The 18,053-nt window shown below is 36.1% G+C and overlaps 1 protein-coding gene across 1 annotated transcript in view; it reads right to left on the bottom strand.

The window, feature by feature from the left end:
* EYS (eyes shut homolog) overlaps nucleotides 1-18,053 on the bottom strand; it is a 940,845-nt gene that overhangs the window by 734,628 nt on the left and 188,164 nt on the right. The window contains exons 7-9 of the mRNA XM_049818234.1: nucleotides 12,442-12,601; nucleotides 1,991-2,095; nucleotides 1,581-1,720 (exon numbers count right to left, since the gene is read on the bottom strand). Of these exons, the coding sequence (XP_049674191.1) occupies nucleotides 1,581-1,720; nucleotides 1,991-2,095; nucleotides 12,442-12,601 (405 nt within the window). The remainder of the gene's footprint in view (nucleotides 1-1,580; nucleotides 1,721-1,990; nucleotides 2,096-12,441; nucleotides 12,602-18,053) is intronic.

Below are 18,053 nucleotides of genomic sequence, written 5' to 3' on the forward strand. Positions count from 1 at the left end.
TATTCAAATATTCATTTGTTTGAATAAGACCTTATTTTTTCCAATAAGCAAGTGATATTATTTAATGATCTGTATGCTAAGAAAACAAGTAAACCCCAAATATATCACTCCTTTATTTTAGTTTCTATCCCCTTTCCCATTAGAAAATCTACTAATTATTCACATTATGCCCAAATTAAATGTCTTATACAGTGAGTGTATATAGATACATATATATATATTATTAAATTTTTTTCTCACATGACATTTATGATGGTCTATGAAATGTTTGTATGAATAAATTAAATATGTCTGAGGGCTTTTAAGCAAATATTACAGTAAAATGTTTTAGTAGCTCCCATCAGCATCCTTGGCACACCATCACTTTCCATCCTTAACTAGCCATAATGATTATTGCATCATTATGGTGTTATGCCATGTACAATAAATTTGCACTCAGTATGACACTTTAAATCATAAAAATGTTAAAATTTACCAGATGCTGAACAATTTAAATGTAAAACTTTGAGCCAGTGAGTATGTCAGTGTTACATTTCATATTCATTGGTGAGTGTGTACCCATGGACTTCAAGGTGACATAAATGTTGATTGCTTCTTTGTAAACACATTGCCTGCTCTGCATAGTATATTTTAATGGTGAATATATTTCAATAAAAGAATAGATTAAGCCTTTGAAACACTGGTTATCGTGTTTGAGTAGCTGTTTGAAAGGGCTATAGAGCATTGTGTACATAGCTTTTAAAATATCTATCATCATAAAAAAGCGCAACAGTATTTTACTTTATCCTGTATTGAAAACTCAGGAACTCAAGTTAGGTAGTCCACCCTGATGTGAATCAATCCTACCCGAACCAATAATTTAACTGAAAAGATCACTAAAAAGAAGTGAGAAGGATACAGCAAATGCATTTCTTAAAGACATCTGGGTACACAATGGATGCTATTCTGGCCTAAGAATTGCCTGTATCTAACTTAAATATTTCTAGAATACTTTGAATGTACAAAAATCAAACTCATTACTATATTCTGTGAGCATCTAAGAGTAACTTGCAAGAAGATTGATTTTTTTCTCTAGCTGCATTATCAGCTCTCAATGCAGCCTAGTTAGTCTTGCTTTAGCTTTTTTTGTTGTTGATAATGGTCTTTATTTTTGTTTTTAATGGAAATGAAGCTTTTGTCATTCCTTCTGTGCACTGACATGCCATCACCCTTCTCTCTAGTATCTTTTACACACATCAAACATTTCAAGGAAATTCCGCCTTAAGTTCCTACAAGTTTCACAACATAACAGCAGCAAGTAGGGGACAGACAGAGACATGGGTGAGTAAACCTATAAAGAACAAGAAGGGCAGAGCTCAGAAGTTACAGGGTTGGTCAGACAATGGCCAGACTAGTCACATCACGCACTTTTGGATGTGCGTGTTACACAAGAAAGAGGAAGGTTAGCATGAGGATACGTCAAGAAGGAGTACTTTATCTAGGAAACCCATAGGAAATGAGGCTTCGACAGCTCACTGCTCTTAGAATAACTTGTTTGATTTCCCAAAAACACTGAGGGGGAATATATCACTTTATCCTACCTCTGTACTTCCAATACATGGTGATAAACATGTGTAATTAAATCCATGAGATTTATCCACACACAGTGCTCCTGGGGCACAGCTTATATTGTAGAATAGGCAGGCGTCAATATCCAGTTCACATCTTTCACCTTCAAAACCTGCACCACAAAAAGAATGTTTAATCACAGTTCATTCAGAATATTGACATTATGTCTGTTCAGGGTGTTAGCAGTTAACACCACTCTACTAGAGTAATTTGGCAGTTTTATTTCCTAAACAAAGTGAAAAAGTGGGATTCTTCATAAAAATGTTCATTGTATACATTGAGATATATTGCTATTTTTATGTTGCTATTTCTTAAACTTAAATACTTGGATGACATGTTCTTTGTTCTGTTTAGAAAATACAATAAATTTCCGATGACTCACCTACAGGGCAAGTGCACTTAAAGTGATCTTCATAGTCAACACACGTTCCTCCATTTTCACATGAATTGGAACCACAGTTACCAATTTGCACCTCGCAGAATTCTCCTGGGATTGAAAAAAAAATCCTAAAAAGGTTAAGAATTAATATCATGTTCTTAAAAAAACCCCATGAACCATTTTAGTAATGTTGGTAAAATAACTATTGCTTTAGATAATCTTTCTGGAATATTGGTTAGAATTTAAATACCTTGTGTAAGTTTCCAGACTCCTTTCTCTCCCTTTAAAAAAACCTCAGGGTCTTAAAAAAAAGGTCAAAACAAACTCTTTCAGCATTAAAAAACAATTTTAGATGGGATCCAAAGCTGAAGAGGAAGGATTTTCACTGGAAATAATTATCTGAAATGGAGGTGATACCTTTGCATTTTCTTTTACTTTTTTTACGACTGCATGAGTCAACCCTGATCTCTACTCAAGACTTTTATTCTATTATTTATGTATTTCATTACATCATTTCTGGGCTCCATTTTGGCTAGGAGAAAGCTAGTCCTCATTTGTCTGATTGAACCTCTAGTGTCATTCCACCAAAAAATTACTTGCTTCGTTAGCTGAAGACTTTTTTTTTTTTAGCTCGACAAGAAGAAATAACTGAACTTGTAACGGGACAGTTCTAAAATATGTACTGAAGAGAAATATATCTCTAGCAATGTGATAAGAGTCAATAAGGAAGACCGTCAGCTTTACAATTAGTCTTGGAAAAGCAATAGATTTGACAAAAAAAAAGAAAACACATTAAGGTTTTCGCCTTATTCTTTTTGGTACTGAAAACAATATAATGAATTCTGTGTAAAGGTTCTTGAGGGTTTTTTCTTGTTGTTGGTGTGCTAGTGTCCCTTTTTCCATTTTTTTATTTATAATTTACTATTTCTACAGCAGGAGTTCAGTATTTTTTTTTTATTTTAGAAAGGATAAAGGAGAGAGAAATGAAAAGTGAAACAACCTTTACTGTTCAGAAAACTAGAAGAAGATGGAGGAGGTTTGAAAAGTTTCAAAGAGGAAAACTGCAGAAAGGAAAATAAGTGTACACTACTGATGTTTTTACAACCAACTTGTTTGTAATCAGTGTTGCTTAGTGCCTTAAGCAGAAAAAACAAAAGAGCTTTACAGGAGAAAAATATTTGGGAGAGATGTACAAGAAATTGGGAAAATTTCTTTTATCAGACAATATGTTCTGTAAAATGGTGTGTCAAAAGTTAGTATTTGAAATTCCTCATATGGCAAAAAAAAAAAAAAAAAGAAATAATTTTACTTCAAATAATGATTTTTTTTTAAAATTTTTAATCAGCTTTCCTTCTGACCCAAGGCCAGAGATGTCAGGAGAACACAAACTAACAGTATAAAATTTGGTAAGGAAATGACTATGTCTCTGTTTCAGCAAAGCATTTCTGCCAATTTCATTCACTTTCGTCCATTCCTAATATAAAGCACTTCAGCTCTGAGAAACACACACTCTATCTTTTAATATGCTGGAGTGGAGGGTCAAACTAAGACCTAAAGACTGCTTTATATGGACTGTAATGTAAACAGGAATATACTTATTAAGGCTTCAATGCTGTGATTTGCTGGCCAGAAATCTCTGTCTGGGGCCAACAGGTGCTGAAACACATGTACAGTCTCATGGATTTAGAGAGAGGTTGACCAGCATGCTATACAGACTTCTAATGCTTATTTTGTCCCTTTGCTCCTCAGCCCAAAATAGCCCAGTGTTAGCATTTATCAATTTTTCAGCAGCCAAGAGTATATTTTATTGTAAATTATAAAGCTTGCTGAGTCAGAAATATTTTTTAAAGTATATTATTACCAGTAAATATAAATAATAGAGAAAATAGGAAATTAGATACTGCTTGATGTTTATTATTATAATATAATATGTAATGTTATGTGGGCAACTATGGACAACTTGACCTTACATTTACAAGACTCTCATTTGCTAACTTCGTATTGACACTAAAGGTAACTATATGTATCTGTATCTCTGGGGAGATACCATCATGATTAATACTTTTAGAAAGTCATGTTATGAGCCAGAACAAGAGTTTTAAAATGTAACTTTGTGTAATATTGGTTGGCAAAAAGCCATGCTAAAAAATAAATAGATACTTTAATTGCAAAATCAGCCAAATGTATTGAGGAAGTTGCTGTCTCCTAGGAAATGTGGGGGGGTTAAAATTTTTTTCTTAATGAGGTCTGGAAGGCAAAACTGGGAAAAAAAAGCTGGGAATAAACTTCAACTCAGTATGTATTTTGGACCCATTTTTTCATATTTATTCATGAGGATGGAATTGTCTTGTCCAAGAAACCCTTATGAATAAATATTAGTACAATCAAACATGCTTAAAGAATTATTTTGCTATAAATCTGAAATTCTTATAATGGCTGTATCCTTTAAGTGAACTTTACAATTTTTCCCTGCCACAATGAGGTCAAGAAAACCTAGTAAATGCAAACTGTTATAAAATTTATTAGAATCTGAATACTGCTGAGAAATGCATAATTTATGGTATTAAGATCTGATTAAGTGTTAAATGGATGTCAGGAGAGATCTCCACAGTAATCCACTTAGCTTTTAATGCCTAATTATCACTTCATAGTGAGTGAGGGCTGAATAATTGAGAAATGCAATACTTAGAGAACTCAAACAAGATTTTTGTGCGCAATTAAGCATGTTATTCTTCTATCAGGAATAAGTTCAGCAGGTACAAAGAACAAAGGAAAAAAATAAAGAAATTATACAATATAAGAGGGAAGGAAAATAATTTGATTAAAGAGTTTACTGTTGTACTGTTTATTTTTAAAATTGACTTTACACATTTTTTACCTAAGCATGTGTTCTTACAAGTTAAATTGTTTAATTACAAATTCTATGACCAAGATAGCAGTGAAATAAAATGTGACCACAAACGGGCACAAACTGAGGTTATGCATGAACATCAGGAAACATTTTTTTACTGCAAGGGTGACCAAGCACTGGCACAGGTTGCCCAGGGAGGTGGTAGAGTCTCCATCCTTGGAGACATTCAAAAGCCAGCTGGACATGGTCCTGGGCAACTGCCTCTAGGGGACTCTGCTTGAGTAAGGGAGTTGGACAAGATGACCTCCAGAGGTCCCTTCCCAACCTCAATCATTCTGTGATACCGTGAGTCTGTGATTCTGTGAATATCTCAAGTTGAAAGGGACCCAGAAGGACCCAGTCCAACTCCCTGCTCCTTGCTGGACTACCTACAACTAAACCATACAACTAAAAGCATCGTCCACACTCCTTGAACTCCGACAGCCTTGGCCCCATGACCGCTTCCCTGGGGAGCCCGCTCACTGAAGAACCTTTTCCTGATGTCCAATCTGAAATTACCCTGATGCAGCTTCATTCCATTTCACCACCCTTTTTGCTGTCCTCTGGACACACTCTAATAGTTTGATCTCCCTCTGATATCGAGTCACCCCAAACTGCACACAGTACTCAAGGTGGGGCCGCACCAGTGCGGCGTAGAGTGGGACAATCCCCTCCCTCGACCAGCCAGCGATGCTGTGCTCGATGCACCCCAGGACGCGGTCGGCCCTTCTGGCTGCCAGGGCACGCGGGTGGCTCAGTTTCAACTTGCCATCAACCCAGACCCCCAGATCTCTTTCTGCGGGGCTGCTTCTCCAGCCTCTTATCCCCCAGTTTGTACGTATAACCAGGATTGCCCCATCCCAGGTGGAGAATCTGGGAAGTCAATACACTTCAGTTCTTGAAGATGGGGTTGGCATTTAAGTTTTTCCAGTCAAGGACCTCACCAGCTTACTTTTCAAAGAGATAGCAACCTCACAATGGCATTGGCCAGGTTCCTCAGCACCCTTGGGTATGTCTTTTCTGGTCCCATGGACCCATACATGTCTGATGTCCTTATGCGCTCCTAACAGTATCTTCCTCTACTGTGGGTAGTGCTACATTCCCAGATTTTGTCTGCTGTGAGGCTCAAGGAACTGGAAGGCACCTGAGCAGGCAGCTGTGAAAACTGAGGCATAAAAAGCAGTTTACTTTGCATTGTACCCACTGCCCCACCGAGCAGAGGGCCCTTGTTTTCCTTGTCTTTTCTTTTGCTACCAATACACTTAGAGAAAACTTTCTTGTCCTCCCTGATTCTTGCCAGTTTTGTCTCCAGCTGAGCTTTAGGTTTTCTAACTCCATCTATGCACTCAGGTAATGTCCCTATATTCCTCTCAAGCAGCTTATCCCCGCTTCCACTTTCTGCGTACTACGGGATGAGACATTTAACTACATTAGCATACTAAACGTGAAAGAATATACCTTGCTTCTCATCTGTGTTTGTTAGCTTGGTATCCATGATGCACTAAAGCAACTACATAGTTCTGGGCTTCGTACCAGCCAGCTAAGAAACAGATAAACTAGCATACTTATGCCTGATTATAAACTTACCAGTGCATTTAAATAATAACAACAAATAACCAAATCCAGATGATATTCACCTAAGAATTCTAAAGGGACTAAAGCATGGCATTGCTGAAGTACTGTCAGCGGCATGTGAGCAATCATTGAAATCGACTTTGGGACCAGAAGAAGGAAAGGTGGCAAACGCAATACAAATTCTGAAAGGAACCGTGAGGGGTTTTAGCGCGTAGCCCCGCACTACAGTACTGCCACTGCTAGCGAGAGGCCACAAGCTTTGCACGGAATTTGCAAGGCCTTAGGACTGAAGGTCATCAGGCTTGGTCTGTCTTTCCTGCAGTGATGTTTTACTTGGCTTAACTGTGACAGCATTTTTTTTCTTCTAATTTGCTTTTCTTTTGTTTATCTTGGTACGGTACAACCATAGTTTTATATAGATAGTAGTATCAAGTAGTTATTGTATGCATAGTGAGATTTACAACTCTAATGCAATGCTGTAAAGGAATACAGGGCTGGTACGATAATGGAGGCCTTGAGAAGTGGAGACACCGCGTGCGATGTGAGGAACACAGGCATGGGATGGTAAGAGATGGGGCATAGGTTTGGCATTGGAGACCTCATGGCTATAAACAACTCACCAGTGGTCACTTAAAGAATGCAGATCTGGAGCTGGACATAACTGGTCTTAAGGGCAACAAAAAGAACAAAGAAATACTATTTAATATACGTTAGAACCACTATAAGAAGTAAATTCAGATAAAAAAATAGAACTGCAGCCCAATGAAGAAAAAGTGTAAAAGCATTTTAGCAGACATATAGAAATAACCCCAAGGAGATCCTAGAGAGCTGGAGAAGAAACCGCCAGGATGAACATCATATTCCTCCCAGTGAAGGACTATAGATTCTCTAACACTGCCCCCAACACCACCACTATGAAGCCACTGACCTTAAGCCCCAAGAGGAGGAGGGAAAAAGGTGAGTATAATGTCATGAAAAGGGGCAGAAACTAAAAATTATGTGAGTCCCAATTAAACCACCATTTTTATTCATTTTCTGTAGCAATTAGATCTAGCCCAATAATGATTATATTTTTAACATTTCACTTACATTACCAATAAAATTGGGGCTTTACATGTATATGAACCGTGCTTCTTCCTTGCCCATAACCAAGATTTTGAGCATAACAGAATCAGCTGACGATGTACGTACTAGTAAGTCTGAATTTACCGAATAACTTCCTGAAGGTCCTTTTAAAGAATATAACTCACAATTGCCTTCCATATTCCCCGAGTGTAGAAAAGTTAGCACTTCTAATAAGAGTGTTTCATTTTTAACTGACCCAGACATTTTAAGCTTTAAAATCAGAATTTGCATTCCTTAGGACTTTAGCTGCACTTGTCATTACTAGAAATATTTTCAGGTTTATGTGTTCTGTTTTGGTCTACTTTTGCACTTCTGCTCTCAATTTAATATTATCACTTTTTCTTTTGCAGAAACTATGCAAGTAACAACTACTATGCTAATAAAGAGCACATAAAGAATCTACACTGAGCATTTCCCATTCCTTATCTTATATGGCAACAAGTTTATCAAACAAAATATAGTACATGACCTAACACTTTTCTTCAGTGCACAGGTACCGGGACTGCATAATAATTCTTTTTTTTTTTTTTTTTTTTTTTTTCTCTCTAAAATTAAAGTAATTTTAGCAAGCTACAACTTAAGAGTATCTTTTCTTTTTTCTGTTTTTGAATGTAGTTATAACACTCAAATAGATTTAGTGCAGATGTGCACATGCAGACATTCACACAAAGCCACTACTTTTTGACCATTTAAACCAAGAAGCTAGGGGGGAACATTAAAAAATATGTTCTTTGGCAGGGCATGGGCAGTTAAGATTCACCTTCTGAAATGTGGGCCTTTACATCCATGCTATTGCATTTACAGGCCATGAAAAACTCTTAACTTTTGAGGCGTGATTTGTCTCATCCCGAACTCTACATCCAAAACAGGTCAGATGATTGGAGTCTTTAAAATACTAATTTCTTTCCACAGAATCTGCAGAGAGCACAGAGTGACAAGCCTGGTACAGACATTGTAGGCACTTAAAAATTAGCCATGATTTATTCCATTTCCAGGAACTTTTAATTACTTTGAAAGACAATAAATGCACTTACAGTAATCTGTATTGGACCCACTAGAAGTTGGAAAATAGATTTACACAGATTCTGAATATTTCCTCATTTTCCTTTGGAGTTGTGTAGAACTATGCAGTAAATATATTCTTAGAGAATTCTAGGTAGAGTAATCAATCTTAGGTGAGAGATCTTTGTGAGGACCCTTGCCCTAACTAAGATAATTTCACCCCAAGTAATGCTATTCAGCCACGCCTTCTAAAAGGCAATTTAAACAGCAGGAAACATCTCTAGACATCTACTGAAGAGTATTAGAGATCGAATTTAGTTGTTATTTTTTCTTTCTGCCAGTTATCACTGAAAGTTCTTCTTTAACAGAAAACTGAATCCTCTGCAAAGCAGCGAGCTGTTCCTTTTCCCATCATTTAATGAAGATAAGTATTCTGAGTGAATTCCTCTAGTAATACTTAGCAAGTGACTTCTTTTATTCCATTATTTCAGTCCATGGTCATTGATGTTTGGAATCTGTGTGCACTAACAATTTCTCTTTCAAAGGTGACAATGGTAATAACATAAAGTGCAATGAACAAAGCTTAAAATGACAGCAGCTGTTGCTGAGACATATACTGCTGTGTAATTCCAGTGACACTCCTGTGATATAGGGACCTCCCGTGATGCTACAAAAATTCCTTTACCAGCTCACCTTTAGTACAGGGAATATAGCAGTGGAAGAAACGTTATTGTTCTTTTTATCTATTTGAGTTTTGAGACTTGTAAGACTTCCACTTACAAGTGGAAAATAGAGACCTTCCCCAAATATTCTGGACATGGTAGAACACCTACCTGCCAACAGGGAGCAGCAAATGAATTCCTTGTTTTGCTTTGCTTGTGTGCACAGCTTTTGCTTTCCCTGTGAAACTGCCTTTATCTCAACTTTCAAAAGTATTCTTACTTTTACCCTTCTGATCCTCTCTCTCCCCCATCCCACTGGGGGAGAGTGAGTGACCAGCTGTGCGGTGCTTAGCTGCCCACCGGTGTTCAACCACGTCACCACTGTGTTGTGGAGAACAAAAGAATTTTAAAATGTGGATTTAAATTAGGGGGGTAAAATAGGGTTTAAGTTAGGCGATACAATTGTTTCGTTCACTAGTATAAACATTGTCTTAACTAGTCTGTGAAAGATAAAGGAACTTTTACATCCCATACCTTCTTCTCTGGGACGTTAGCTATTACGGCACTAGAGATACTTTCTCCAGAAGACTGTTTCAAACCACCTACATAGTTCAATAGTGCAAGCTTCATCCAAGTCTGTTTGTATTAATTTCCTATATACCTGTAGAAATTAGCAGCCCTGTCTCAACTCAATTAAACAAAGAGAGAAAGAACAAAAATAAATTGTGGATAAATCTGTGAATGATCTTAATGAATCTTCTAAAAGGAAAGTTTGAAGATGAAGAAAATGTATGTAATTGAAGTAGTACTTCAAATTCTGGTTGGTGAGTTTGCTTGGGGTGCAATTCATTTTAGCAGTAGTAAGATTATTTTAATTAAAGGACTTTTCTACTAACTAAATGAAGTGTCTAACATACCCAATCAATTCCTGCCTATATGATTGCTCTACACAGAAGGAAAGATAGTAATTAATTAGAGGAAGCTTCTTCAAGGACAATTGGTCTACTGTGCAAAACCTGAGAAATCGCTGACATGGATTGTTTCATTTCAATGTCATAAGCCATGTTACTTACATGCACTATTGTAGATACAAAAGTTTTTATCCACTTTCAGAGAAGAGAAAAAGGAAAAGGAAAATAAGGAACTAACTGTAGAAGGAAATTGAAAGCACAAAAGTCGTGACATCTATTCAACAAATATAACTATATTTTATAACCTTTTTCTTTTCTCCTTTGAGCATTTAAACCGAACACATGGATATTTTTCTAAGTCAGTGATCCAAAATGTATGTTACATATAAACCGAAATATGAAATGTAATTTAAAATTGCATTTGTGTGTATATGCTAACCTTCTACAAAGTTTCATTAAAGCGTATGAAACCAAAATCAAATGTTTTTAATATTTTTAAAATCAAAGTTCTGCTTTTCACGGCTGACAATGTTATATCTTGTCATATTTTGTTTTCCCTAAGATAAGTTTTCTCCAAATATGATTTAAATGTTAATGCAAAGGCTACAGCTGTAGTGTTTATAATTTATAAACACAATTAAGAACAATTAGATGTGAACTGCAATAGCATTTCTGGTTGCAGATGCTATTTAATTCAGAGTCAAGTAAACATGCCAAAATTGCCACCGCATTGTCCTTTGCTCTCTCCCTTCCCCAAAACACAAATGAAACAATAAACAGGTATAAATGAAAAATGATATGGAACAAGAGTGAAAAAGTAACAAATAATTTATAAATGGAAAGAAGTAAAAAAAAAAACCCCAACTATTACAATATAAAGAACCCCTTACAATGAGATCACACAAAGGAAAGAATCTTGACCTTATGGTAAGATGTCCCTGAACACTGAAGTCAGTTCCACTTGAACTCAGTCATTACTCAGTGTTTAGTAAGGTTAAATTGTATTAATTACATACATTTATTGCCATTTACTATAGCCTGTCAGACTTTTGTTTCATGATTATGTTGTACAGTAGCAACCTTACTATTATCTCAAAAGCCTTGAAGTATCATAGTGAAACATTACTTTCATTAAGAAATCCATAATTTTAGTTGTCATACCAATAAAAAAATAACCCAAGATGACATTGAAAAAAAGAGAACCATACAGGTGACAAGGTGGAAGTGAAAAGAGAGGTTGAAAGTTGCAACTCTCTGGGATATGATTCTGTGATTTCTTTTTCAATGGTAATAAATTTAAAGTCTGTTTTCTCTGTGTATTACTAGCATTTCTTTAATTTAATTTTCATTCTTTAGGTAATAACTACTGAGTTTCTATCATTCAATTGGTTATTTTTTAAATTCTGTTAATCTTTTGGCACTTACCTTTAAATTGATATACATCTGGCTAATATCTGTTTCCTTACTGTTACCTAAAACTGGAGTAAATCATATTCAATGCTTCTTTTTCAGTTCTCTCTCTAAACAAATATTAGTAAAGCATTGTAGCATCCAAATTAAATGGGCTTCTACTTCCAGGGTAAGGAGGAGGAAAAAATAGAAGTTGTTTTCCTTGCAAGCTAACAACCAATGTGGTTAATCTAAACTATTTTTCCGGGCTTCTTTTGTAGCCAACTGAAAAAGAAACGCTCCTGAAGAAGGTGTTTCAACCACTACCAAATACCTAACACAGGTGGTCTCAATTCCCCGCTGAAAACACTTACTCACTGGCAACACATAGAGCCTTGAAGACTTGTTAACCAGGTCTCACGTTACTTTAGACTTCTAAAGTCAAGTGAATCAGTTAATTCCATCCCAATGATAAAGGGATTCAGGTCTCAGAAAGATAACTAAAGCTATCTGAACAAATACAGGCTGATACAAACTAACAAACTCCCTGGACTCCGTTGCTTTCATTAATTAGATCTCCAGGAACTATAATGAGAAGGCAGACATCTAGCTCACATGCAGAACTTCTACATGTGGACATACACTTAGTCTCTGCAACCGAAGCTAATACTTGCTCTAGGTCGATTCTTACTATAACCTTAACTGGAAGCTTCAAAAGGAACCTGTAAGTTTGATTTAGATTTTCTAGGCATCACAGCAGAGGGCAGAAAATGCAAAGAGATGTGGTTACCCCTCCAAACACTTCTCTATTCCTTCTTCTTGAAAATTCAGCATTCCTGTACTTGAATATTTAAAAGGAAATGAAACTGCAAACTTCTACATGATTTGTATATGCCTTACCTGTGAAATTACGAGGACACAAACACTGAAACAAAGGCTGCTCTCTCAGGTGACTCATATCGATGCAAGTTGCTCCATCAGAACAACTATTTGGGTAAATTAAACATGCGTTTTCAGCAAATTGGCAAAATTCTCCTGTCCATCCAGGGGCACAGAGGCACTAGATAAACAAACACACACACACAAACAAAAAACAACCACAGATGAAACACAAAATGAAAATGTAATGTGAAAGTTTGTAGAAATTTCTTTGGGTCTTGTATTTTACTACTGAGCAAAAGTACGGCAGAATGCAGAGTGTTACATCCAGCTGGGACTGTTCTTCATGCCTCTATTTGCAGATGATAAAACGGTTGAACGAGGCAGAACTCATCTACCATGTCTGTTGAAAACGCGTAGGACACATGAGTAGGAGGAAACGGCAAGATAATTGCTGGCTGTAAGGGATGGAGCTGCTCGCAGGAACAGAAGAACCGAGTGTGCAAAAGGGATTTCAAAGGCCTGGAGGTGAGGGAGAAACCAGGCAGTGATACTAACACAGCCTGCAAGACGAACACAGTGGCCAGCCAGTAATGAGGAAACATAATATGGGGCTCCTGTTATACATTCTGACCATATTGTTAACTGAAATAACTAGCAATAATTTCTTCAGAGGAAAGGGGAAGATCTGACGCTGTCTAGTGAAGTTTTTGAGTACAAGGCTAGAGCTGCTCCTCTGAGAAAAAAATGCATTTCTAGAGTAATGAAGATATCTTTGGTAGTCTTCACACATGACATGTCTTTTGTTTTGAGACAATGACAATACAACCATGACTCATTGGACAAAGAGTTTCATCTACCAAAAAATGGAACTAAACCATAGGAACACACAGGTAGCATTATTATTCCATTACTATGGTAGAATTATTATTAAGCATTATTATTATGACAGAAAAATGTTGGCAGAGTCTTTTTACTTCAATATCCTTCAAGGACCTCAGTGCACCATTAAAAAAAATGGAAGACACTGGTTATAACCATAAACAAAAAAGTAAATGACACTGAAAATATTCTATTGGAATACAAGCTTATATTAACTTCTGCAAAGAGTCCTATGAAAGCTATAAATTACAAGTGCCCTGATCAGAATATAATTAATAGTACCTCGCCTTGAATCCCGTTATAAGGGGAATAGAACAGTATAGCTACAGTAGCATCAAAGTATTGTAGAACACTGTGAGGATGTAGCCAGGCACAATGTATAAGCATTTTACATGAGTATGTGGACAATGCGACCACCAAAGGGACAGAGATGGGTGTAGTTGCACTTCAGACAAGTAACAAAAAGTTTCCAAAGGACAAGATTACCTTGACCTTGGGAACTAAGGACCACCAAGGACCATAGCCATCAGCGCTAACTATAAGGCATCAACTCCATAGTATTGTACAATCACAGATATTTTACAATGTAAGTGTTACAGAATAACAGTATGTAGGTGTAGCGAGAATGACTAACAATGTGTAAAAATTGTTAGCATGAAGTATGCTGTTTACAAATTAATTCAATAAAATTTTGGTTTAAAGCTTAAAACGGACCCGACCTATCAGTCTTCTAAACATTTCCATTACAGTGATCTCTGATTTCCTAACTAATATGCATGTTTTGTAAAAACGAACAGTATTCAGGTGGCTAAGCAAAGCCTTTAAGAGAACTGCAGTGATGGGAATTCCACACTGCGAATCTCTGAGTTAAACTAATGAAACAGCAGGTAGATGAAGTGGGCTGTCATCTCCTGAGTGACCCAGATATGAGGAGCATGATATGCAACAGAATTAGTGTGACTTACCTTCCCAGGGCCCGGAAGAACATAATGTTCTCCACCAGCTGTATATTCCTTGGTCCCTATTTTCCAAATTCCTATCCCTGCATCTCTCTGTTGTGACAATACCCATACACAACTCTGCCATTTCCAGATTTCATTCCCCTTAATCTCCAGAAACATCCGCCACTGCCTATGTACTGTCCTTGTCCCTGATCTTATGTTTGGTTACATTTGACACTACTACAAAAATGTAATAACAAGGTGATACGTTTGAGGAAACTGTATCTATGGGCATGTCTACCTTTGTCGTTCAGTATACAAAGCTGCCCCCAAACAAACCTATAAAAATATGATTTTTTTCTGAATGGCAATATAGTTTACATCCATAGAATCCCAGGAAAATTTAGGGTGAAACAGACCTTTGGAGGTCATATAGTCCTACTACTTGCTCAGAGCAAGTCAACTTTACAGTCCAAGCTGGTTGCTCAGGATCTTGTCTAATTGAGCCCTTTGGACATATATAAATACCCTCTTTGCTTAAGTAATTCCTAGTTTGGCATTCCTCTGTCATTGATAGTACTTCTTTCCTCTAAATTTTGTCACTCAGCATAGGGACTTGGGCAACTTGAAAGCAGATATTGCAAGTAAAAACCAGAGCAAAGGCACTGAATGTCAGCCACCTCGTTCAGCAGTGGGCTTACATTATCCTTGTCTCATTTTTTTTTCTGCTGCTGTACCTCTAAAAATGGGATTTATAGGATAGCTTCTCTTTTTTTTATGATTGCTTTTCATAGGTACAGTATTTATTTGGAAATTCTCATTGACTAGACTCAACCTTTTATCTCCTCAGTCACTAAACGTTACTATTTACTGGTTAAAACTCTTTAACTAGTATTTTCTTTCTTCAAATATCTTATTAAGTACATTCTGCAAGAAAGACCTTCTTCAAATAAGTTCACTGAAGTTTAACCCTCTTCCTAGTGGATACATGTTCACTTAAAAAATCTGTTCTCAGAGATGGAATTGTTGTGAAAACTACATTTACTTTTCATCTAGCAAAGTGGCTTTTCTGCACCTGGGGTGAAATGTATTACTGGCAAGACAGCATTCAGGAATTAAATCACTATTTCCAGATTATACCTGAATTGTTTTGAGGATAATTAAAGGACAAGTCTTAGGGAAGCTTAAGCCAGCACTTTCCACCAACACGAAGTAATTTTTTTTAAGCTGAACTGAGATCACCCCAACAGCATCCTGATAGTTTTGTTGAAAAGTGGTACAATAACCTTTTTTTTTTTGCCTTATCAGTTTTCAATTGCCTGGTAAGATGACTCGCAAAATAAAGATGTTCGTGTGTATAGACTTCTCTGTTACTTTTAAAGTACATGGAGAAAACCCCAACTCAACCCAAAATTTAGAGAGCAAACGGGGTATGAATGCTTGCAGTTTTTGTTTTGTCTTACATGTTCTCTTATGTTGTTTTTTCCTACCCTCAGATTTTCTTCCTTTTTTTCCCCTTCCCCACTCATTCCACAACTACAGACAGTGATGTGCATCTCCTTACTGTTGTTTATTTTCTCAATTTTTTCTATAGGTATTCTCAACATTAGGAACTTGAATGACTGGTTTATGACAAAAGATTTAAAGAAATTAGTACACGCTCTTTGGCCAAATGACAAAAAAAGGAAGAGTATTTTTATTTTTCCATGTTGATGCAGCTAGAAAAGTTGTTAAAATAAAGAAAAAAACATCCTTAGATTAATACCAGAAAAAAAATTCTGCTTACAATTTTCCTATATGTAAAATGCATTCCTAAAAGAAGCTGTAGAAGCCACTCAAAGTGGGAAGTTAATAAGTGCAATGAACATATGGAAATTTAGTTCATAGTTAACAAACATGTTGCTACTTAGTGAACTCAATTGAGGAACTTATTTGGGGAGATCTTTTTAATCACTTCTTCCAATTGGAATACAAGTATTTTTATGAAAGGGAAAGTTACAATATTTTTCCTTCAAACTGTGTACAAAAATGAAAATGAAAATGAGGATAATTCTATAGCTGTCAATAAATTCTGCCATGCCTGTACTAGCTAAGGTCTTAAAACTTTACAACGTTGATTCATTAGCCTACAAAACACCAGGGCACGTGACTGAATTTTTTAGCTTAAAAAGAGAAAATGAGTTGGTCCTAACTTACTATATCTGTCATTACATGGGGTGAACCTCTTTTTTTTTTTTTTTTTTTTTTTTAAGAATTAAATTATTATCTTGCAAAACATACTGAAAAAAAAAAAAAAGAAAAAAGGTACAATTATTTACTGATTTTTTTTCTTGTCTGCTTCCAAATTTACGTAACATACTTCTGTAACACCTGCTGTTTTAAACTTCTGGAAATTTCACCATCTCAAAATCATCTAATCATTCGTCCTCTGCATACAATTCATAGAAATAGAATTGCATTTTATCAATAAAACCAATGTTTCACATTGATCATGTAGCACATCTTTCACTGTAATGTTTATCAATTTTGTGTATTTTATTTTTCAATATTTTTGCTGACTTATGCTTTTATTTACTGACAATGGGTTAAAATGGCCATGTCATCTTCTCAGAAGTTTTGTTTAAAAATGAAACAAAACATTCTTTTTGGTTATTTCTGGTGTATCTTACTGTCTATTTATAATTAATTATATGCTGTTCTATAGTAGATCAATTAAGATACCTTGTATAAAGATAGGTAAAGGTATTGCATGATCAGAGCTTTAACTAAATATTTTTCATTTAAATTAACTCTTGGAAATCAGGATGTTTCGTTTATTACATGAAGATTTCTACTGTTCATTATTCTGTACTGCTCAGGGATACTTAACAACACGTATGAAATCTACCTAGGGTGCTTTGATGCTGTTTATTTCAATACAATAAGAAAAGCAGGGAAAGGGTGTTTCAATAAAGTTCAAATTAAACACTGAAGAAGCACAAAACTGTATAGGACGTTTCAAAATTTATGTGAACTCTGTAGAATTACTGCTACAGTGTGGAAGAAAATGGACTAATTAACTCGTGCAAAAGTAGCCCCTAATGGAAGTATCTGACTTTGAACTACTGCTGTTTGAACAGGCAGCTGGAAGGACAAATACGGGAGAGACATCAGTGGAATTAATGATGGTGGCAAAGTGGCTTCGCAGAGATGAGACTATATGGCTCGGGTGGTCCATGGGGAGAAAACAGTAGGAAAGACTCTAGATTTTTTTTAAAAGGAAAATGACAATCATCTATTTTATATGTTGTACATAAGTATAAAAGTTGCATCTGAGAGCAGTAGATTTTGCAGTGCCAATTTTCATTGCTTCTAGCATTGCTAGTAGAGCTGTTATAAATATTCATAACAATTTTATCACTCCAACCAACTGCTTTAATATATAGTTTGCCAAATATATTAAATGTTTGTTTCCTTACGGCTTTTTTATACTCAGAAAACAAATGTTCATTGATACAGTGCAGAGGGCTTTCAAAGAGTCCTTGTGGCTTTTTTTTTAAAAGAACTGCATCTGTTAAACAAGGTAAGGTTTTCTCTCAGCTATGCTTCCTCTTAATTCTGGATATGCTATCTAGAACTTATTTCTCCTCTCATGCAACAAACAGAAATGGCTGCTCTCAGGATAAGTCTGAAGCCGCCTTGGGGCTATGAGACCAAAGCAGCGTGACTGACGTAGCTCAGTTCTGGCGATTATTGCTAATTCCGCATAGAGGTGCTTTACTTCTGGGTTATAAATTCAGCCAGACTTGTGGGCATAAAGTGTTACCGAAG

Source organism: Accipiter gentilis, chromosome 15 (assembly GCF_929443795.1).
Source record: "Accipiter gentilis chromosome 15, bAccGen1.1, whole genome shotgun sequence".
Lineage (NCBI taxonomy): Eukaryota > Metazoa > Chordata > Aves > Accipitriformes > Accipitridae > Astur > Astur gentilis.